The 25,784-nt window shown below is 35.8% G+C and overlaps 1 protein-coding gene across 7 annotated transcripts in view; it reads left to right on the forward strand.

Moving 5' to 3' along the window:
* Positions 1–25,784, forward strand: part of LOC135088579 (3',5'-cyclic-AMP phosphodiesterase) — a 474,744-nt gene that overhangs the window by 335,129 nt on the left and 113,831 nt on the right. The window contains exon 1 of one of the 7 annotated variants that reach the window (XM_063983436.1): positions 23,700–23,791. The exons of the other annotated variants lie outside the window; for them this stretch is intronic. Coding sequence (XP_063839506.1) covers positions 23,715–23,791 — 77 coding nt within the window. The 5' untranslated portion in view covers positions 23,700–23,714. Of the gene's footprint in view, positions 1–23,699; positions 23,792–25,784 lie in introns of those variants that run through there. 7 annotated transcript variants of the gene reach the window in all.

Consider the following 25,784-nt stretch of genomic DNA (forward strand, 5'->3'; position numbering starts at 1 on the left):
CTTGTTGAACTTTCCAGGGACTACAGAAATGTGATAAAAGTTTTTCCTATTTGGAACGTTACTTATTTGTTTGAGAAATCTGTTTATCTTCGATGATTGTGTTTCAAAAGAAGAATAACGGTGTGTTACATTGCGAGTACAATAATGTAAAACGAAACAGTTTTCTCGACGAAAATGTGTTATTTTAGTGCATATGTTAAACATTTACTGAGATTTAACTTAACCTCGCCTATAATTTATGTCAGAAATTCAGAATACTTAATGATACGAAGAATTAGAGGTCTCTAGCGACCCAACAGAACCTCCTTAAATCAGTCTATCTGTTAGTGTAAATCTTATCAAAATCCCTAAAGTAGTTTCTGAGATTAGCGTTTACAGACCTTACGGGACATGATCAACATAGAGAGACTCGTTTATTAAATCATTATTGAATTCGTGATGAATTACTTTACTACTTTAGACAGTAAGAGCGCTTTTACATTAGGGCGTTAGTAGCGCGACTGCAGCGCGGCAGCGGCGTTTTTATAATGTGAAAGTGAAGGCATGCATCTACTGTCACATAGTATGAAATTTTCGGCAGCGCGTCTGTCGCACGTTTGTCGCGCTGCTAAATTGCCTAAATGTGAAAGCGCTCTAAAAGGGGCTTTGAAGCCAGCATGAGCCGATGATGATGAGTTAGTTGTTCAAACTGTGAATACTAGGCTCACTCACATGCTTGTTTCCCAGCTGGCTTGCAGAAAAAAAATGCACTTAAAACAATTTGTATCGGAATTTGCTACAGTGCTATTTCCGTAAACAAGAACAGCGTCTATGGTTATCGTAGAAACCTGCTAGCATTACAGTAATATATTCCGATGCCCTTCTAACCCGAATAATTGCGCAGTAGACGAGCAGATAGCGTTCAGGCATGATAGGTCGTTATTAAATATCCTTATCGCGCAATTTTATCTTGAACTCTTTAAGCACAGATGGCTTAACAAAGGGGCGGCTGATCTAGATACCGCGACCGTGTGAACCTTATCTTAGATCGCTGCCATCGGGGTGATGTTAAACCTTTTCAGATGGGTTCGGGATTGCCACACTAGGTTAAACAAATTCGTTATTTTCACGATAGTGTAGATTTTGGGCTGAAAGTATGAAGATCTGACCCACTTAACTGTCTAATGCAGAAGGTCAAGTCTAGGACGTCATATACAAAGAAATACAAATGTATTTGAATTCAAAAATGGAATCGTAAATTTGAATACGATTCCACAACGTTGTAACTATACATATAACGCGTATCGGGACACTTGCGCGAAAGACACTAGCGCGAAAAGCCATTTGCGCGCATGGACACTTGCGTGAATGGACGTTAGCGCGAAAAGACATGAGCGCGAAAGACACTAGCCCGAAAGACATTTGCGCACATGGACACTCATTTCTAACGCGCTCGCGCTTACGTCCATTCGCGATAGTGTCTTTTCGCGCAAGTATCCATGTGCGCAATGGCTTTTCGCGCTAGTGTCTTCGCGCTATTGTCTTTCGCGCTAGTGTCTTTCGCGCAAGTGTACCAGAACCCATATAACGCACCGTTGTCGTTTTTAGTCATCATCGCAACAGATTAATTATTAACCTTCTCTTCAATACTATAGATATTAGAATGGGTAATGGATATTACGTAATCAGTGTACATGACAGGAGTAATTATTAAACTAATGAGATGCTTTTGTGTTTATAACAATACAAAGTGACAGTATCATTAATGATTGTAAACGATGATCTTTGCCAATTTCAATTATTTATTTATAGTTATACATTTCATAACGTTTATTTAACAGTCTTCTATTTATGTATTTAAAACTCTTATTCAAAGATATAGAAAAGAGAAGAAAAGTACTATGAAGTACCTACTTTTTTCCTTGAATTTTTGACAGCACGAATTTCACAAATGGTGTAGGAGGTAATTATTAAAAGACAGCTCAACGATTAAAAATATATTACTTAATGAAATCGGATATCACTCCGCCCCCAAAACAAATAAAACAAATTCAAAACAAAATATTCAACAAAAACATTTCAAAGTAAAGCGGTGATTTTACCCAACCCTTGAAAAGTGTAAATGTAACAATAACAAAGCTATGTTAGAAAGGTATTTCCAACTGGTACCTACTTGGGTAATGTATTCAATATTTATTTACTCGAAGTTTACATGATTGTATAATATGTTAAGTTATACGTATTATGTTAACTGCGGTATTATTGTCCGATCTACTCATATATTATTGAAATTGATTTTGGGCATAAATCTGGTTTGATACTATTCTATGTTGATATTGGTGTTCATGAATAGGTAACTAAATGTTCCTCGCTAGTAAATAAAAAGTCAAAACTTTCATTTCAAAATTCGTCGAAATACCGCATTTTCGTTTCTGATCATCATAAGATCTATTTGTAAAGTAGCTCTTGAGAAAAATGACATTTTATTATGTTCTAATGCGATAATGCAACAATATTGTCTACCGTGCGAGATCACGTTATTATGCAATTGTTGTCGTCCAACATAAACTGTTTGATAAATGATTTCGATTGTTTATGAACACACGAGTGCGACACGAAAGCTTAATTACTACAATCATTATTACCTTTTATCAGTCAGTGATCGAATAAGTCAATCAAAAAACGTTACATGGATAAAACCTATACATACTAGTTTAAGGCTGGGTTGCACCATCTTACTTTAACTTTGACAAACGTCAAAAATCTGTCAAACTCCACACAAAACACACCGGTTATCGTCATAGTTACGGTCAAAGTTAGGTGGTGCAACTCAGGCTCAGACTAAGTCTCAATTGCAGTACTTTAACTTTAACTTTAACCGTAACTGTAACTTGAACCATAACTATGACTTTAACCAGTGTTTCTGTATAGAATTTGACAGACATTTGACGTTTGATAAAGTTAAAGTAAGATGGTGCAAGTACAACTCAGCTTAAGTGTTACTATACCTTATAGTGGCTGCATTTCATGACAAATTCTTGTTAATTACCCACGCTTCAATGATAAGGAACCTTTAACGTTACAGTTTATGTATTTATAGCACCTCCGCCCACGATAGCGTTTTAACAAGCGAGCTTTTCCTAAGTTGAAGTATTCGCTTATCTTGCTCCCATCTTCTGGGTTAGTCACGCTAGGTTTTACTGCGCTTCGTCAGTTTTATGAAATATTTATTTATCTACTTACTGCTACTGCAAAGTTTTCATTAAATATGGCGCTGCATGAAATGCTGAAAGATTTTCGTATTATGCACTAAATTGCAAAATAAGCTTGAAGGGAAATTAAAATTATGGATTATGCTAGACGAAAAATGTATCTACGAACTTTGATTTTTAACGTAGATAAATGGTAAACGTGTTAATTCTATCATAAGTACATTTGATTTATGGATTACAAATAAAGAAACTTTTAAAAGTTACACAATATGTTTTGGCATTTTTATAGATCAGTTGGTCAAGCTTTAATTTTAGTTTATGCAAATATCTAGCCAATATAACATGATTGCATGAATGCTTCTAACAAAACTAAAGTTCTTACAAACTTACATCCCTTCCCTTACTAAGCTCTTTTACCGGGGAAAACTTTCAAAGTTTGGTATCCTGCTCATTCAACCAATTAGGGAAATGTTCTGAAAGAGATGGAGTCATTTTAGCATATGTCTCAATGCAGCGGAATCGAGGGTCAGGATTTAAGTATTGATCGGGTCGCCAAGCACAATGTACCTGAGGAACGTCCTATTGTTGTCTTTAAGCAAACGGCATCAACACACAGTGAGCCTTACTTGTGTACGTGTACATGCACATAACGATAGTGTAATCGTCTATCAAAACTTTTGAAAGCGAACTGTAGCGGCCACCACACATGTAAAGCTCACCCCTTCGTGAATTGCATCAACTCTACCACTAGCAATTCACTACGACTTTCCATGGGTAAAATGCAAATCGTCTTATTGCGAAAGATGGACGTACAAGACGTTAAAAATGAGCATGTTTGAATTAATGGTTTGAGCTTGTGAAAACCTTTTTTTTTTTATATTTTGGCTTATGTTTTGCCTATAATAATTTCCCTGCATCCCACTTAACACCAGGTGCAATTGTGGTCAAATACTTGCCTTGTTATGCATAAAAAAAAGTATTTTCCTCTATATGATAGAGGAAAATACTTTTTTTTTTTTCAAGTACAAATGTTGTTTTTCGAGTACAAATTTCCTACCATGTAATTATTATACCGTTGTCTGTACATGTAACATCTTATACTACCATGTGGTAACAAAAGTATGAACTCGTAGCCACCCACAAACCATCGCAACTAGGTACAATCAAAAATCATCGGTCGGGAGAATCAATTTTGTGGTTTTTACATTTATTTTTGGGCTAAGTATTCATATATGGAACATTACAAGTAACAAGATGTTTTGCGTACCTTAAAACTTTCTGAATTGAAAAAGTTTACTCAGGCTTGCTTGTAAGGCAGATTTAACTTTTACTTTTACCAACACAAACAGCATATTCCTTCAGAAATTATCTTACTTATTACAGGAATGTGTAGAAATGGCTGCATGTTGTCTCCTAATGTACCTACGTCCTATTATATTCAAAAGTACCTAATTTACGTAGAGTAGGCCATGTAATAGTTCTCTACGTAAGTTCTAAATAGTGCAAAATAACTTTTAAGAGCTATGATAATAAATAATAACAATGCTAATATTAGAGGACGATTGTTCACTTGTAAACTATTCATTTTACTGAATATACCTAAATATTATCATAAATCTAACCGCTAAAAATTCTAACACACATCATTTATTTTTTGAGCACATGTTTGTGTGATGCCTAGCGCCATCTACGAAGTGAGGAAAATTTGGAACTAGCTGCTCTGGGTTTCAGTTTCAGTAGAGCGCGCTGCTTGATTTTTCTTGGCACGCTTTTCAGTCTCACACGTCAGTTCACGCGAGCTTTACTAGATGGCGCTTTGTTCATGAAACAATTCTTCGATATCTTTACCTTTTGCTTTCAACATACCTATATTTAATGTTGTTGTTTTATCTAATATTCCTAAACTTGTGATTAAATTCCCAAATATATATTTTTTAATTTTCAATATTATTCAAACCACTTCATGCGATTTCGTGCTCGCAGATCTACCCCTAGTATAAAATAAGCGCCCTCTACGTAAATATGTGGCAAAATGTTTACAGCAACCCTGCTACTTGTAGTTTGTAGCACAACATAGACAATAGTTCCACGTCCTGTAGGTAGAGAGCGATAGTGTCGCAAAAGTGTCCAAAGATGCGCATATTTTATGGAATAGTTTAAAAAAAATGTTGTTTTCCTCTGAAAATCTGTACTGATCTTATTATCTGTATTTTAAGAGTAGGCGCACACCGTTGATTTTTCGTCGGCCGATAGTTTAGTCGGGCAGTTGATCAGTATGGGCATGTATGGGAGTGCGCACACTACGCCGATTCGATTTGGCCGATTCTTCATACAATTTATAATCGGGCACAACTATCGGCCAACTAAAAATCAACGGTGTGCGCCTACCCTTAAACTACATTGAAACAGTTTAACCCTGACACAAACGAAATTATAGTACTTAACAATTTGGTTTAACTAAGTACTAGGCCTAGCCGCAGACAACAGACTTTTTGTCGACCGGCCGATAGTTAGGTCAGGCTGTTAATCAGTATGTGGGCATGTATAAAAATGCGCACATTACTTACACCAATTTGGTATCGGCCAATTTTTTATGCAAAAAAAAACCTCCTTTTTTTTGAAGTCAGTTAAATCTGGCCCAACTATCGGCCGTCTAAAAGTCAGTGGTCTGCGCCTAGGCTAAAAGTAAAACTCAAACTGTAGATATTATAATAGCTGGCAACTTATTATTATTATTGTTGAAACATATGAATCGTCGTTTAAATCAATACATTCATAACAGTCATAAATAATCATGTTCGTTGCTGGTAGACTCCCCCATCAATAACCGTGGGAACGCAACAACTGCACCATGACAGCTCGTCATTACGACTGTCCATTACTTTTCCCTAAGTAACAAATCATTTATTCTATCAGAAAATTATACAGGATTATTTGTAAAACACCAGCAACTTCGCAGGACTATCTAGTTCTACATATAATAATGTTGCATTTAATAATGCTATCTAATACATAGTCAGATTTGTTACTTTTATCGTTTATTTTATGGATAAAGAAGAAAGCGTCACATTATTTCGTTTCTGAATTTAGAACCATAAGACAAAGACTAACAAATGTCACAACATTAAATCATTTTGGTTATGTTAAATGTTAAAACTCCTTAACTCTTTATTTATTGATTTAAGTATATTAGAACTCATAGAACAAAATTAAATGTTGTTGAATATGATATTAGCTATGCGGGGTTGCTGGTATTCTACAAATAACCCTGCATATTAACAGCACCATGAAAACAATGCGATGGTCTCAGAATATAGAACGATACATTGTTTCTTAGTCAAGATAAGAATATTACGAAACTTGGCTGGCAATAGTTATCTTGGGGCATATTTTAAACTTTTGTAAAAAGTAAACCTTGCTTGAGACAAAATAGGGTAGGTTTTGTTAAACTGGGTTATCGAGGTTTGGGTATTCGGTCGTCGGCCGCCGAGCCCCGCCTCCGGGCTTGACGTCATACGTGTGACGTCAGAGCGCCACCTCACCTGCCGTCCCCCTCCCTCCCTAGAGAGCGCGCCTCCCACTGAAATTTATTTCATCAAAATCAATTTCATAATGCTAATCGGGTAAAGTATTTTGTAAATCCGTTTTTAGGGATGTAGATAAGGTCACGGAATATTTTGTTACTGTGTACAATATTTTTAGTCGTATCATTCACGAAATACTTTTAAAAAGTTTTACTGAAGCTTCCAAAGAAATTACAGTACCTTCATCGAAAATTTCTATAGACTGGTTCTACATGGTGTTCCTTTTTAACCATGTAAAATAATATGTACATAATTAACTCAATTTAAAGTGGTAAGTAACTACTCTTTACCAAGACTACAACGATATAAATGCAAGAAGTAAAAAGACGTCATATGCCAGTATTTGAATATTTCTTGATGATTATTCGTATTAAAGAAGACTTACGTACCTGCCTATTTATTTTATAATTCATTTATCTTTTACCCACTAACCTCTACCTAAATATTACAAAATTTATTATTTACTATTTCTCTACATAATCATGATAATGCTCCGAAAGTCTACACCCTACAATAAAACATGCCTTTCTGCCCCTAAAGTCTATAACCACATTTTACCTAAACCACAAATTCTGAGAGGTTCATCGGTTCACATAAATTGGTCTGTCTAGAGTCTATCCAGAGCGAACGCAGAATTCCTCCCCCGGGACTCTTAGATCCAGTCATAACGTCCCTTATTGCCCTGATAGGCCTGGATATGACACTGGTGACCTTTTACCGACCAGTATATGATGATTACAGGCTATTAGATCATAAAATGTTTAGAAAAGGCTGTATTGAAATGCAAAATTCATATTCCTGAAAATTACAAAAAGGTAAAGCTTTATAAAACGTTTAAGCTGCTTAACTTGAGAATGAAGGTACTTTGTAGGAATAGAGAACAGAAAAAAGATACATCGAAACTCGTAATATTGAACAGTTTAATACAGGGTGTTATTTTTATAGTTGATCAAACAAAAAGGATTGATTGCTCTGCTCAAATCCAACAACGTACCCTAATGACATATCCACACATGTCGCCGGCTTATGCCGCCGGGTTTGCCGCCGGCTTTCAGACTACCTTGCCATGGATACACCATAAGGCTGGTTTTAGTGTCACGCGGACTGTCGCTAAACGCTCCTTAGAAGTTCATACAGAATGGCCGTGCGGAGCGGGTCCGCACCGGACGGTCCGCGTGACACTAAAACCAGCCTAAGGGACTGAAGTTCAAAGTAATGAACTCGCGTCATCACGTCGCTAGGCATATTAATTAACCTGATCTAAGTCTTATAAAGTCAAGTTTGAAAAACGTAAAACCAATGGAGGTGCAATTAGTACCACGTTTGATGACATTGTCAAGACACGACTCAACGAACCGCTGGAGACAAGCCTCGTTGCTCGAGTGGAGACCACTTTGACGTCCCTGTAGGACACTTTATTTCGTAGTCTCTGATTTTTTTTTATAAAGTGAGCAAAGGAAAATATTCTATTGTTTTTAGTAAACATTTGACAAACATACCTAGTGGTGGTGGTGGGTGGCCTCGTGGTTCACAAAGTGTACTACAACACCAGCTGCAGTTGTGGATTTGAATCCCGAGGGGGACAAAGGTGTAATTAGTAATTCTGTACGTTAATTTTAATTAAAATTTATTAGATTTTAACCTACCAACGACAAGCCGTTGTAATTCCCAAGTAGCATTCGGGGTTCTATATAGTATGTCTAGTCGTTCACATGTACTCCACAAGCTGTGTATGTCAGCTGTATACGAGCTGTATAGCTTGCTATAATGCTTTTATAGAACCAGTTTGGGCACAAATTAGACAGCCTTAAGTTCACTATGGCTGTACATTAGCAGTATAATAGCATTATAATAGCAGTTTAAGTAGTAACATCGGACTTAAGGCTGACTTAGGGCACTATATGGGACCCAGTGTGAACCATACAACGTACGTGAGTGTAATAAAGAGTAACAAGTGGCTAAATGCACAGCTTTCAAAGTTATGAAGTCCGACAAAAGTACTCCAATGCTACATAAAGTTCACGTGTGTCCTAAATTATTTCCACATTTTAATATTAGTTTGGTATTTGTACGTGAGTGCCAAGAGGGAAACAACTCGGGCGGATAATCATTTATGCAAATAATAACACGGGTTTTAAATACTTAATAATGTTAATGCCATTGGGAATGCAACTTTATCGTGAAATGTATACATATTTACAGCTAAAATATTTACGCGCCTCTGTAAAAACGCGATATTCATTTTAAAATATTTAAAACTGGCTGAGAGGAAATCTACAATTTTCAGTTTTTGATATTGTATTGGCATTATAATTATATTACGGTAATTAATTATAACATGAAACCAAAACTCAATCGCTCTATCTGCGAATTTTGTGATAAATCTGCATTAATTTTGGAGATTTATTTGGTAAATATTTTAGGTTATGTAGAACAAAATGGTGGAAATGAAATACGGCTATGTGAACTGTTATAACTCCAATTTAATGCGGTGAGCGTATATTAGGTTCACATGTGTTCTGTTAGAATGCTGTTATCTATATGAAGTTCCACATTTGTACCACTACAGCGCTAATGTCTATATTCTAATGTGAACTTATGTACAGCTTTAAGATGTTCCTAGTTCAGGTCAATTGTGTATCTTTAATTCTTTCAAATACTGAAATTTTAGAGATCCGCAATAAAAAATATTAATGTCCGTTAAATCGCCTAGCCCAGGTACTAATAGTCAAGTATAAATACCTAAAGCATCAGACGGTAGTGTTCCCGGTTTAAATTCGTTTATTATGCCTGGCAATTTATTCAAAGCGGAATGAGGAATACGATTTTCAATAGCCCATGTTCTTATTTTTTTGCGAAAGGTTAAATAATTGTCCAAATCAAAATGGTATTCACTATCACTAGAACTGCAATCATCACACTCTGATATCTGTATATTTTGAAGGGAAATTTCAGGTTCAGGCATAATATTTTCCTCTGCATCATGTACAGAACCACCATGAACAACTAAAAACAGGCTTGGGGAAATGTGTAATAGAATATCACATTCACATTCATGTTCAGCTTAAAGCAAATAAGAGTAGTACTTGTGGACAAATAAACTGCTATTGATGTTAATGGACAACACATTATAGTCCTTTTAACAGCCTACAGTGCACATGCGAACCATTGAAACACTTTTGTACAGATAGTAAAAAAAGGTTATTTTAATTATCACAAACAAGTCCTACTACAGCTACTAGCTGTATAACAGTCTAAAACAAGTAAACATAACAGCCTTTGGCTTTATAAATGACCACGTGTGTTCTATTAAAATGCTAGCTCTATAACATCGTACAAGTAGGCCGTTAAACAGCGGTTGCCGTATCTCTACCCTCCTATAATGCTCTTAGTCAGACGGCTGACTAAAGGATAGTTGTTAGAGTATTATAACACCAACAATCGTATAAAAGTATAACTCTACACTAGTCTACACTCCTATAAGTCCCTTAGACAGGTATAGGTGTAATTAATTGCAATAATACAGCTTATACATCACGAGTGAACTGTACTAATGCTTTAAGTACACATTGGAACTAAATGTGAACTCTTAAATGGAGTAAAATGCTACTTGGGTTGTGTTTAATATAAAAATTATGACTAGATTGAAGATAAAAATGCTGAAAATACAAAATGTTATGGAGATTCCACAGCACCTGTTGAGTGAAAAAATTAAATTACGCAGTCAGATACTTGATTTAAAACAAAAGAGAAAGTAAAATATATTAAGCATTTTTAGCATTTCTTACCCGCCTAAAAGGCGTTGGTCTGGCTTTCATGCAAATTAGCTTAGTTAAATGGAATCAGATTCAATATTGGATAAGTACCTACTAAAAAGGAACTTTACGAAAAAATCAAAATCTATTATAACTACGCTGACTTAAGTAGTTATATTTGTATCCAATAATTTTAAATTAGACTAATCTAAATAATATATTTTTGTTAGAGCATTGATTGAATTTGCTTACAAAGGTTTGTATTAAGGTAGGTTAGGTTATTATTGACTGATATTTTCATGATTGATGATGATATCATTTCATTACGAGTAGGTATAATTGAACAAGGGACCATATTATACCCATTCTAAATGGCTATTTAAAATTGCCTTGACCTTGTATATTTCTTAACCGGGAGCTTCCGCGTACCAGGCAAACTTTTTAATACCTTGCCATCACCATGAAGGTCGATTAACTGAATTTAAGACTGGATCAATAGATGCCATGGCCATGATAAAGAAGTAAGACATCTTCTCTCACCTCTTTCCCTTATTAAAGTAGTATTATTGAAGTACAGCTTCATCTTTACGATTTTTACATACATTTGCAAGGCTTAAAGATTCTGTTCAAGGCTCAAAGCTCTTAAACAGTTGCTTCAATAACTTTTTAATATAAATTCAGTATAATATCCTTGGCATTTAAAAGCAGCCCTGGTATTGAAACCCGATAATTAATTAAAGATTACACTTCTACGGCTTAATTCCATTGATGTTATAAAAATCATATTAAAATGAGAGTACACCCACGTTTGACCTCAATCTCACCCAGGCATCATAGTGGAAATTTTATTATAGATTCAATTTCATAATAACTTTAACGCTACAATACATGCATAGGTACCAGTGCATTCGTTTGTCCATAAGCACTGGATGGTAAACAACGATGAAATATAAGATGAAACACACTCAGTAGGTAAATGCTGATTTGAAACGACAGTAGTCTCATGAAACTGTAAATAAAAGTAGAGCCTCATTTCCCATGGCATAGATAATTAACTAACTATTAACTATTACATATTATTGTTATACATTCAGAGACTATTTTAACCACAATTTCAACTAAAGACGCAGATGTTATCTATGATGGAGCAAGTGAACCTTAAGCCATGTATTAGGCAACATTTGTTGATAAACACTGTTTATAAACTGTTCATAAACAATGTTTCATCATCTCTGTAAACAGTTTATAAACAGTCCATAAACATAGGTGATGAAACATTGTTTATGATACATGTTGCCGTGCTCCCCGCTATGAGTGGAGAGCAAGTGTGGACGGCCAAGTTTCAGAAACCAGTGTTTATGGTAAACTTGTTTCACACTAGTCATAAACAGTTTATCAACAAATGTTGCCTAATGAATACATGGCTTTAAGGTTAGCCGGTCACCTGTTGGGTAATTTTCCAAGCTGCTATGCGATGTCAAACACCACAGGTTGATAATGATCTGTTCGTTACCGTAACGATACACGTGCCATCAGATAATCGCGTCGTGCCTCGTCCAGTGTCTCGTTAGGTTATCTGATAAAGCTTTTTTTTACAGTTGCTTCATAGGTAACAGAAAAGACATCAATCATGCAATTAATAAAAAAAACAGACGATGGGACCTAGAATTACGGTTCAACAAATGTTTATAGACGATTATCATAATTTGTCAGACTTCACATTATAAGCTGAGCAAGTAGATCTTTATAATTTAGAATGAAACTAAGCAATGTTTAACCAGAACTATGTCACACCTGAAACGCCTCAAATCACATACAAAAAATATACAGCATACTTATTCTGAATTCTGAATATTATTTTGAAAACTTTTTTACCTTATATTGAGAAACATCTATTAAAAAATGTATTAAAGCATGCGAAAAGCTTTTTCCCAAGTTTGAAATAATTACTTTTCATTATTCAATGCTAGACAATCCTACACTCTCATAAATACGAAATGAATAATTATTTCGGAAAGTAATTATAATTACGCTGTTGAAAACCCTACTGTCATTGGCATCCTCATCAGTTAATTGGTTATTATCCTACGGATTCAATTCAATATCGACTAGGTATTAAATTACATTATTGCGCTTGATAAATTAAGACAGATGTGAGATCTTAACTAGCCTTAGAGAGATCCGAGACGATAAAATCGATCTCGCCTGATAAATATTCATATGCAATCGCGAGACGCAGCCAATTATGCGAGCCACTCATCCGTGCGTAAAGCCAACTCGTAGACGCTGTAGCACGCAGTTTTGCTACGTGCATACGTACCATACCATAGTACTGATACTACACGTGTATATTAGAGTGATACTTTTGAGTGGAAGATTCCAATTTAAATTGCAGGATTTCGTTATTAAGTACTTTGAAACTTTCGTATTACTCAAATATAAGCATGATTGTTATCTATACTTATAATAAATCTGTAGAGAGGTCAATTCTGTACATGAAATATATTTTCAAAATAACTATCAGGGGGTGATTAGTGATCGATACTGATGCCAAAAATGCAATCAGTAAAATTTTTGTCTGTCTGTCTGTCTGTCTGTCTGTCTGTCTGTATGTTCCTTATAGAAACAAAAACTACTTGACGGATTTTAACGAAACTTGGTACAATTATTCTTCATACTCCTGGGCAGGTTATAGGATACTTAGGAATTCCCACGGGAACGGGAATTAGCGGGAAAATCCTTTTGTACGAAAAATCTAAACCGCTTAAGTTAGACGCTTGAAATTTGGCATGCAGGTACCTTAGTAAACTTAAAGCTTAGTTACAACAGGATATTGCAAAATTCCCACAGGAACGGGAGTTAGTGGGAAAAAACATTTGTATGAAAAAATCTAAACCGCGTAAGATAGACTCTTGAAATTTGGCATGCAGGTACCTTAGTAAACTTAAAGCTTAGTTACAACAGGATATTGCAAAATTCCCACGGGAACGGGAGTAAGCGGGAAAAAACATTTGTATGAAAAAATCTAAACCGCGTAAGATAGACTCTTGAAATTTGGCATGCAGGTACCTTAGTAAACTTAAAGCTTAGTTACAACAGGATATTGCAAAATTCCCACGGGAACGGGAGTAAGCGGGAAAAAACATTTGTATGAAAAAATCTAAACCGCGTAAGATAGACTCTTGAAATTTGGCATGCAGGTACCTTAGTAAACTTAAAGCTTAGTTACAACAGGATATTGCAAAATTCTCACGGGAACGGGAGTTAGCGGGAAAAAACATTTGTATGAAAAAATCTGAACCGCGTAAGATAGATGAAGGGGGGGTAAAACGAGATCCACGCGCACGAAGTCGCGGGCGGCCGCTAGTAATTTATAACAATCAAGCATTTATTGATTTGAATGTTGAATAAAACAAAATTTTCTTTGCGAATATAATAAATACTGTGCGAATTTGGAGAACTTAACCGTGCGTAGACGCAGTAGCTCGTAGACGTCGTAGTAAGTTTACTACGTACTTACATACAGTTATTTGTCCAACTCTACAAGATGGACTTGCTTTTATACAGAATTTAAGTGGTGGCTTCAGAACTCATACATAGGGGAGAGTTCGCTATATTGTACCGCCGGGTAAATTGTACCACCCTCATATTTCGTAAAGTATTTATTGAATGTCTGTAATTGCAACACTCAGCGATACACAACTAAATTCAATTAATATCGGCCATGTAGTTTTTGCCGTGACAACGAACACGTGTGTTTTATTTTGAAAAGTATTTTTTCATTGTTTTCAAGTAACTTTTGACAATGCATGTTTAGTTTGTAATTTTGTTAAATTTAATCACAGGGTGTTTCTAATATATTATTTAGAAGCGTAAATTAGTGTGGATTACAATTAATTGAAACATTTTTCGGTATTTATAAGCTACATTTTTTACCAATTTTTTAAATGCACTATCACCTAGTCGGCTAAATTGTACCACATCAAGTTGTATGGAACTTTACCAAAGGATTTTGAATTTTTTTTTAGTTAATCATATTTTGAAGTTATAATAGCGTAGTTATGTTTGATTAACAATAAATGAAAGCAAAAGACTGGCAAAGTAGATTAGGTATAAGTGTGCGTTACGAAAATTGGAATTACAAAACTTTTACTCAAAATCGTGATAACGTGTAAAACAATATCGATTGTCTATGTTATTAACTACTGTTCCTTTTCGTTACCTAATTTGTTAAGAATGTATCATATAATATTTTGCCATAGTTTTTTTATAGTTCTTGAAATTTATTGAAATCCAATTTAGTAACCCTGTGGTACAAATTATCGAACCGGTTGGCTAAATTGGACCGAAGCTCTGAACTCGTATTTTGTTGATTTGTGCTAAATATACAACAATTGTGTTGATTAATACCTATGAAAAAGTAAGTTGAATAATTTCTCTTTAATTATGTACCATGAACATTAGCAAAAACAAAAGAAAACTATGTGTAAAATGGGATTGAAAAAAACTGGTCCAAATTACCGGACTCTCCCTTATGTATTTTGAAGACGTTATTATTTCTAAGTATTTGATTTGATGAAATAACAAAACATTTGACCTCTAAAGGTTCAAAGAAATTTAGCATTTGTATGAACTACATAACTGTTGGGCACTTTATAATACACTGTGCGACTTTGGAGAACTTAAACTTAACCGTGCGTAGACGCAGTAGCTCGTAGACGCCGTAGCAAGTTTTGCTACATGCATGCAGTTCTTTGTCTAACTTTACAAGTTGAACTTGTAAATACATACTTAAAGCAGCAAACAGAATTTAAGTGATGGCTTCAGAACTCATTTGATGACGTTATTATAAAGCTTTATCGATTTCATATAGTATTTATATGAAATCGATAAAGCTTTTAAGTGATTTTATTACTACTGGTAAATTCAGTAATCTCAAATCAGTAATGCAATAAGTTACGAACTTATTAAAGTCTAGAAAGAGCAGAGCTTTCCTCCATTGGCATTAGATCCAAATTGGTATTCCGCACCATCTGTCCCAGAATGTCAGATATACTATGGCTGTCTTCTGGCGTCTTTTCACGATTCCTTCATTAATATGCCCGGCGTCAGACGACAAAATCAAACCGTCCCATCTGACGTTCATTTGTGTACGCTTCGGAATGTGGCATTGCGGGTAGGCGCGTACCTCGTAGATATTCGTGGCTCATTGACGTTGAGTTATTCGAGTATACTCGCACGCACAGACTATACGTCTTAGGCGACAATAGCTCAACGGTCTCAGAATTCCAATTTTGCGAAGAACGCTAGTTCGATCACCGCCAGTCACGATGGCCATAATGGCCAAGTTACTGGTACCTTTAAAAAATATAGCGCCCATCATAGCATGTCACAGTATTTAACTTGATTTGTTGTCGTCCGTACAAACACTAGACGGCGTCACGCCTCTCGCTAGCTTCTGCCCGCGGCATCTCCCGTGAATTTTTTTGTTAAATAACTGTATTTATTATTCAAGATATCATTGTTAGAAAATAATTTCTTCGCCAATACACTTTCATCTGTAATATACCTCCTTCAATTTTACTTTGTGACAAAAACTAGCTTAATAAGTCGTTTTCCAATATCAATAATTAGCAAATCAAAATTAAATCAAGTCTCAAAATGTTATTTTATTAGCATGAATGATATCATGGGCAAATAAAGCAATCATGAAAGAATTCAATAAATATAAATTGCAAAGTTTGATTTGCCAATAAATTAATTAATATGTAAAATACGAGTATTTATTACGTACCCATCAAAATTCAACAGTTAACCATTCACCGCGTGGGTTACGTGCCTAAAGTCTCGTAGCCAAAAAATAGCTATATCGACTAAGGAACATTCATATTTTCGTGAGTTATTATTTGAACTTCTGTAAGTGTTACCTTACATGCCTATTAACTTTATTGCTTAATGGGTGGGTGTTGATTCTAAAAAAGGAAATAGTCGTAGGTTATTGAACAGCTGTATTTAGATTATGGTGACTAATAATAGTGCTTTTAATAATACAGTGACGGTTTTTTACTGATGTAAAGAAGTTTTTAAACGTTGGTAATAAAGTAAGATGACGTTTGAATAAAATGTGTGCTTAAATCTAATCTACAGTAAAGTCATATGAAAATGGATACGCAAACAATAAATTGACGCTACGCGTCGCGCGGGCTACGTGCGTCGTGTCTCGTAGTACCCGTAGCAAACGCGTAGTTGCACCGTAGCGTGGACTTAGAGCAAATAACTTACCTCGGGCGGATAAGCTCGTATTATGAGCACGACGTGTTTAATATGAGCACATCGTTCCAATTCAAATACAAACCAAATATTAACTTTATAGCAGTTTTATTGTATAGGTGCATTGAGATAACTGGAAACAGACTTTTGGCCAAGTTATATCAACAAGGATTATGACTTACGAGTATGAACATTTTGAATAAACTTATTTATTGAGTAACATAATTTTACGTCTGTTTTTCTATTTCTGTTACTATTTCAATCTCAGTTTCGATTCGAGAACGACGTTCAGAATACACAATAGCTAAGCCCTTTCACAGAAGTTCATCGTTGTAATTAAACTTCTTAGTTTAATATCTGAAACTTCCAAGATTGATGTTTGTAATTTGTCTAAAATGTTAGGTATCGTGTTACTATTTGATATGAACTTCTCAGTTTACGACCGCATAAACCGTACCTGGTGGCTGGAGCTCAGATGCATCTGTTATTATCATTACCCGTCAGCAAAGTGAGATGAAGTTAGTACACATACAATGTTACCCAACTTGCGCCATCTACGATAATAAGCCCGCAACAAGTAACGTTAACGATGATGATATTCACAATGTAAAGGTTAATTAACTTCAATCATCGGCCATAGTTTGCGACGCAGACCTTTTTCCAATAATGGGATAGTAATAGCCGTTACTCTTATTCTTCGGGTCTACGGCATCGTTAAGCTGACAAAGTGAATCTTTCCAACAAAAACATAGCATTGACTAATAAGGTGCCCTCGATAGGTACACCTGAGTGCTCAATCCCACGAAACTGCAGCTCAAAAATCGATTAAGTCCCAAAGCGGAGTTGAGGTCTCGAGGTGGAGGGCCCTCGTGGAGAGTTTTTGAGTATGCTGTGGGGCCACGGGGGCGCATGCGCGGGGCGGGGGCCCGCGCTGACGTCACGCGCGCCCCCGGGCCGCGCCAGTGCCTCGCGGTCGCGCTGCCTACCACGCGCTCACGCCCAAACCAAACACGACCACCTTCCGATGTTAATTCTCTTCCACAAACATTATCTGAACTTCGATCCCCCGGTGCCACCACGCGTGTGACCCACACCTGCCACCGACCATCTCGCTTGTTATGAGTATCCATAGAGTATACAGTAGTTTACACCGCGAATGTAGTTCATAAACAATGACAGTTCCAGGGTCATTGTACAATTGTTTAGTTCTTACGTTTATCATCATAATATGATCTTAAGTTAACTACAACTATTCTAGATTGTGTTAAATGAGTATTAGTATATTTGGGAAGCGTACTCGTACATTAGTTTAGTTTTAATGCTTTAAATTAGTGTTATTGTAGACATAAGATCATAAGTTAGGTTACTGCTTGCTTTACTTTAAAATTAAGTACTATTTTTATTAGTAGGCCCATCCTGTTTACTAATAACAAATACCTAATGATGTTGCAATTTTAATTTGTGATTTTAAACTGATATAAACAACACTTTCATATGAACCTGAAAATTGCAGTAACATAAATAAACTACTGCGTTATTTAAAATTTACGTGTTCTGCATATTAACATCTGCTTATAAATTCAAATAGAAAAGTTGTACACATAAAGTAAGAAAGCTCAGATTTATTTTATTGGGTCCCACTGGCCAATCATTTTCGAAACAGATTTATGTAGGATAGACATAAGGTTGCTTATCGAATGTTCCATTTGATACACTAAAAAGGGTCAGTGGTAGGGTCCGGATACACTAAAAGCCCTCAGGCTAAATGTATGTCATTTCCTTATTATCTTCTTACTTGGTAAAAAGATTTTTCTCAAAGTTTATTGTGTCGTGAAGTCTTCTTTTCTTTTGAACGAAAAGTTTATTGCTAATGCGTTTAAGGCGGGCCCATTACACGGCTAATCTTTTCTTCGGAGAGAATCAGCTGTTACGGTCATTGAACTAACGACGTCTGTATAATGGACTGTAGTAACTATAGTGTCAAACGCCAACGCCTATGAGGCATTTGCTCCATGAGCAAGCACGGAGTAATTAATCATTTTACGTATGAATAAACTCGAAGCATTAAACGGCATTGGCTTAAATTACTGTACAATGAAATGATTAATCATATTGCGGTCTAAAATAAGCTCACCACCTCGGATTAGAGAAGATCCTAAACTAACAACAGACGAAGTTCTGATGAAACACCCATCCCATTCGACCATGATAAAGTTAACGAAATAAACCGTATACCTATCGCAGAACCCTTTGACCAAAATTCCGAGAATGTACCTACTCGTACCTACTGTTCAAGAATCCTCTATAAGTAGATTTTGCGGGCATTTCTAAACTACTGTATTATTCATGTTCTCTCAACGTCTTATTTAAATTAAGCTTCCAAAGCTTTTTCGTTGATTTAATATTTATACCATTTCACCCGATCTCTGATTACACTGGTGTCGAATTTCGTCCGTTTCTCATTTTCGAAGTGAAATTAACCGTGTGGTGATCGAAGGCGGTCGGCATCGCCCTTACTAGGCGCAACAACTTTCCTTTTATGGCATCAATAAAACATGAATATTTTCTGCTCTAAACGTATAGCGAGGACTTTCGTTTCATCACTCTATCCAATTTCTTTTGTTTCACATTGCCCTTGGGCTTATTACACGACTCAAGACGGGGACTTATATGTATTTGTACGTGCGTAAGCAAAATGAAAGTCTTAAGCTAACAAGGGTTATGGCTATCTTGGCTTACGGCCTGGGAATATATCACCTAAGAAAGATCACAGATCCGACAATGCGCTTTGGCTCGAATTAAATACAAATTGTTCACTTATTTCTATTTTTCTTTTTGCTCTTTGATTTATATTCAGAATTGCATTACGTATTCTTTAAGCAAGGCATTAACTAAGAGGATGTAGGTGTTGAGCAATGCAAATAGTGTTTTTACTTACTTACAAGTCTTATCGGTCATTGACTTCATTACTCGTATATTAAGTACACTTACTACTTAAAACTATGGTAGAATAATACTGTTCGGATTTCGTCATTAATATTTTCTTCCATCAACCGCTATGCTACGTTACAGTAGGTATATAAAAAGTATTAAGCAAGGTAATGATACCAGTTCATGAATCAAAATAAATATCGCACACATAGCTCGTGATGTTTCCTTCCCAAAATTATTCCCGCTCACATTTATCGGGAGCAATAAAATATTCATTCTGGATTTATTTGACAAAGTTAAAATTACATTTTAATACCTAACGCGACATGCGAGTATTACATACGTTTGAGCCCTCCGGTCCTAAAGGCGAGTCATGATTTGGGTGGGCAAACCCTTTTCCATCTGACTGTCACGTTTTGATATACCTGTAATCGATCTGAAAGATCAAACGGGGTCCGGGTCAGATTTAAAATGAATTCTGGTTATTGTATTTTCTTGATGACGTGCTTGTTTGCCTTGTTTCCTTTGAGCTGCGGAGATTAAACTGGACAGAATTACTTGCTTGATAACTGAAGTGTTATTATTTCAGCCGACAGCCGTGTTTTGTTTAGAGCAGCCTTTATTATTGTATAAGTATGTAGTTACATTGTTGTTATTAGGAAACAAGATTTACTCGGCTAATGATATCAATAATAATCGTATTCTCGATTCTCAACTCGATCGAAAGTCAAAGTTTGAAAGATCAAACTTTAAATCGGGATAAACAAACTAATAAATATTTCATTGCCTGTAGTCAAGAGACAGCCTTTCCAGTAAAATAAGACAAGTACCTATCCCTTACTTTCTGAACTGAATTTTAAATTCTTCAGATATTTATTTATGGAAACTACCTGAAAAGAGGATATCAATCGATTGAAAAAAATTTTTCCTAGAAATAAGTAATATTTCTAGTAGCTAGTTTCAAACGAACATGCAAAAAGTGTCGCTTCCCACAATTCCTCTGGGACATGTCGGCTTATCACTTTGACGTTTACTATCGACTTTTATCGTATTATAATGTGTCTTTTATAAATAACTACTGAGGCATTTTTTTCAATTAGAATATAGCTTTAGAGTGTTAGACTTCGAAATCAAAGGGCTTTCTGCGTCTCTCTCTTTCATAAAACTGCGTCCATGCATGTAGTACTAATATCCAGTACTAATCAAAACTACCTAATTAAATAAAACACCTTGAAATCTAATTCTACTCTTAAAAACCTAGACCACCTCCTAACTACAAATCATACTTATTACTAACTAGGCATCATTTCACAAAGCTACTGCTTTTGTTGGTTAGCCAGTGTCAGTGTTACACACTTGTCGTTTAATCTAGCTCTAATTTACAACTAGCTTTAAAGCACAATTGTCTAAATTCAGATTGTAATACCTTGCTTTATGAAAGCATACTTCTCTCATAAAGCTTTTAAATTGCACTGGACTGCAAAGAAAAGGGTCGGGAAGAAAATTTTCTGTTATCTTCAAAAGTAGGTACCTTGCTGCTTTATGAAACAAAACATAGGTACCTATACTGGAAAAACTTACTAAGTACGCATTTTTATTTATTTTACATATACAGGGTGTTAGGTAAATGGGTATATGAGCCGACACTAGCCCATGTTAACATGGTCATATAAATGGTATGGTGAAGTCCGAAATTTGATATCATCATTTTAATTTTTTTAATTTTCATACAAAATTAATTTTATAATGTCCGATTTGTATGAAAAATAAAATTTAAAAATTGCTTAATACTTTTTATATACCTACTGTAACGTAGCATAGCGGTTGATGGAAGAAAATATTAATGACTGAGTGAATTAATAATTTTCATACAAAATTAATTTTATAATGTCCGATTTGTATGAAAAATAAAATAATTAAAATGAAGATATCAATTTTCTGACTTCACCATACCATTTATATGACCATGTTAACATGGGCTAGTGTCGGCTCATATACCCATTTACCTAACACCCCGTATAAAAAGGCTTGAATTAATTCTTTATTTCATAAAGGTAGGTCAGATACTTTTGAAATGAAGTTTTTCTAACCGACTTTTTTCGTTGCGGTCCAGTGTAACTGGGGCTAAAAATAACAAAAAATAATGAATTTCCCGTCTCGTTTTTCAAGTCAACATAGTGTAACTGAAAAGTAAGACTCGAGCGTGCTTTGTAAATATTAAAGTGCAGGCGACACATAGTGACAATGGCACTACATTTACCACGATCTGACTTATTCATAAGCTCTCAATATTTCAGTCGCTCTACAGAGCCATATCTTTACATTGAAGTACTTTACATGCACATGCATTTATCACTCTTTTAGAATAACAATAAAGTACAGTTTTGCACGTGGTATCGTGTAGATAAACCTTCATTGTATGTGAACATAAACCTTGTTCTATATTCAAGGAAATTTAATCAAATTCTTGTCATCGTCATCATCAAAACATTGTTGATGATTTTTTGTATAGAACTACATATTTCATCATTCAAGTAAAGATATTTAACGGCGCTTTTTCTGATCTCTATTAGAGTAAATTTTGTATACTTCAGGTAATGACTCAATACAGGCCATCCTAAGTATAACACCTGGCCATTAATACAGCATCAAATGTCTTCCTTAAAAGCCACCAAAACAAATTTCGCTAAAAATGTGTCGTAATTACAAATTAATCTTGTATAAAATTATTCGACGGTCGAAAACTCGGTCCTAAGTGAGATTGGCGCAAAATTGTTTCTCAAATAAGAAGCTTCGCGTTGTAAGTTAATGGGAATCTGTGGTAAGGCTGTGTAATATTATGGCCCCAGTTGCCTCCCTCTGAGAGCGTATGGTATGTACCCACAGCACATAACACTATACATTTTCGTAGCAAAATAGCCTGTATTACAACGAGATTAGATCCCAGTGTTTCGCATAATGTGCTATGGTATGTACTTAGCCACCGCACCTATGTGGATGTGGAATACATTTGAATCTCAAAAACTTGGAGCCCTACGCGACTACATCGCTTTTGTGTTTTAATATTTTATGGTTGAGATCGAATCGTTTATGCTGTTAAAATGTTTATTGTTTTATTATCTATAGGAGATTTGTATTTTCATGGGATGTTCACAAACATTTATGATAAAGTTTATAATAAATAACATTATACTTACTCGTACACTCTCAGTGTAAATATCGAGATGGTTCAATTTGTAAAGAAGACATCGATTATATAAATCAAACCTGAGGGCTTTTATGTTCGATATGAGAATAATTAATTAGAGACTTAAACAAAATTAGTAATTGCTTTATGTACCTAGATTAAGTTATTCGATAACTTCTAAGAAATATGTTCGTTAGTTCAACGTGAACGTAATGTAACTTAGTATAAACTTTTACTAAAATTTTTATTAGATGTAAATTAGTCCTAAGTTTATTCTAATTTACAAATATTCTATAGAACTACATATAATACTCATAGAATCGAAGTTCATTACAATGTTAGTGTCGTCCAAGTAGTTAAAGTGACATTGAAAATATTATCATATTGTCATCAAAATCGATTTCCTATATTGTCAATGTCAATGACTTTTATTACCTATCATTGGTGGTAAATTAATTAACCGTATATCAATTGAAAAATTTACCCAAGATTATACTGAATTAACAATAATTTATTCGACATTTTAAGTTGTAAAGCAGATAAATAAATGCATGAGAATTAACTCGGAATCTCGTATCTGAAAGCACTTGAATATTCGAGTGGAATAATCAAAAGCAACGAACATCGAACGATTTAAAACAGTGAATTAAAAATACGTAGCAACGAAAAATACGATGTACTCATCAAATGAGAAGGAGGGGAAGTAGGAGAGAGTGGGCTTCGTTAGAGATATGATGTTGGTGACTGAGTGAGCGATCTGGGCGGGGGCGGCTCGCGGCCTGCCGGCTGTGATGCGATGGGCCAGGACTGGTGCTTCCGACGCAAGCGGAAGCGCAGCAGCAGTCAGGAGGACTCCTTCACGCATCACACCCGGTAAGTAGTTCATCCGCAGGAAGATTTAATGAAGGCTACTGACAACGCCATTCTTGTGGCGGAGTTTTAGGCCGACGCTGTGTAGGTTTGTTGTCGACACGACAAGAAGAAGAAGTAGTCCATATTTTGTGTCCTGTTCCTTGGAGTAGTTCTGAGAAATCTGATGATTTTTTTAGCACTGCTGATAGAAGTGTCTCTGGTAACAGCAGCAATCAAGTAGACTCTTTTAAGCATCGCACCGGTAAGCAGTTCTCATCCCTCTGGAGTTGTGGCAGACAAGTCTGAAGATTTCTCCCTGGTCCATCGTACAGAGATGTTACCTATCTCTGATACCAGCAGCGACCTGCTTTACTCATCACACCTGGTAAGTGTGCAGAGATATGGTGTTGGTGACTGGTGAGCGCAGCAGCAGTCAGGAGGACTCCTTCACGCATCACACCCGGTGAATAGTCCCTACTTTCTATCGTACCCATCTCCATGAAGCTAGAGCATACAAATCTGAAGATTGCTTTAGCACTGCTGGGCTTATAGGTCCCTCATACAGAGATGTAACATATCCCTGGTAACAGAAGCAGTTATGAGGATTCCTTTATACATCACGCCTGATAACGTAAGCCTGGTAAGTAAGTGTGTCTCTGGTAACAGCAGCAATCAGGGAGACTCTTTTAAGCATCGCGCCGGTAAGCAGTTCTCATCCCTCTGGAGTTGTGGCAGACAAGTCTGAAGATTTCTTTAGCCCTGCTCCCTGGTCCATCGTAAAGAGATGTAACATGACCCTGATAACAGCAGCAATTGGAAGGACTCCTGTATGCATCACACCTGATAAGTACTTGGTAAGCACCTGCAGAGATATGACGATGGTGACTGAGATAACACCATTTTTAGTAGTCCTTAATTTTATCATGTTCGTCCTCTTGAACCAGAGGCTTTCTAATCTGAAGATGTCTATAGTTCTCTAATAAAGGTACATAACATATTTTCTCATAGCAACAGCAATTAGAAGAACTTCTTTACGCATCACACGCTGTAAGGTGTCCCTTTTTTCTATCCAATATGTCTCCATGGAGCAAATCTGAAGATTTCTTTAGCACTGCTGGGTGCTTATAGCAATAGCAATAGGGCGAACTCTTTCAAGCATAGCACCCGGTAGTATGTCTTAATTTGTATTTGTCCTCATTATAGCAGCGTCATTCACATCTGAAGGCCTCTTCAGCACTTTGCTTTACACACGGTAAAAATGACTAACTAACTTCGTATATTTCTTAATCAGCTGTACTCTTAAGTGGATGCTTGCGACTGTCCTACCTTGTTAGGTATTAATGTTAGTAGATAAATAAAGCAGCTGCTAATAAATTAAGTCGGTCGCTGTCCTCATGCATTTAAAATGTCGAGTGATTGTGGCACTCTCTTATGTCCAAGACATTGTTTTCTTTATGTACTTATACATAAATATAATTGAAGTCAGTATGTTGTTAATACATGCATTATAATAATGTATAATAATCTCTTAAGTATCAGTTTTAGATGTATACACCTTTGCCAGAGATACCTAGACAAACAGAATTTGTTTGTGCGATAACTTTTAATCTGCTACTTGTCACAATGCTAGTCAAATATTGACATAATATGCGTCACTGTAAAGGCTAACGAGTGCTCGAGCGTTAGTTCGTTTGAATAGTTCAGTTGGGTTGTCAGAACTTGAGTCCCAAGATTGTACACAAAGCCGCAATGAGCTATTACACCGCCCCCGCTTGCGGTCCAATTACAAAGTCACAGGCCTCCCAAGGCACTCTTGGATCCATCCTATTGAAACTAATTCTCTACTCAAATAGCAGAGACGTGAGCCGATGAAAAGTTTTGCAAAGATTGCGAAGAACTCTTTCTTGCACGATTTATTATTGATCACATTACCCTTTTCAATGCCCTAAAGTGTAACCGTAATGTCCGTTCTACTATTTATTTGTAACAATGTAGTTCTCAGAGCTTTTAAATA

This window comes from Ostrinia nubilalis, chromosome 4 (assembly GCF_963855985.1).
Source record: "Ostrinia nubilalis chromosome 4, ilOstNubi1.1, whole genome shotgun sequence".
Lineage (NCBI taxonomy): Eukaryota > Metazoa > Arthropoda > Insecta > Lepidoptera > Crambidae > Ostrinia > Ostrinia nubilalis.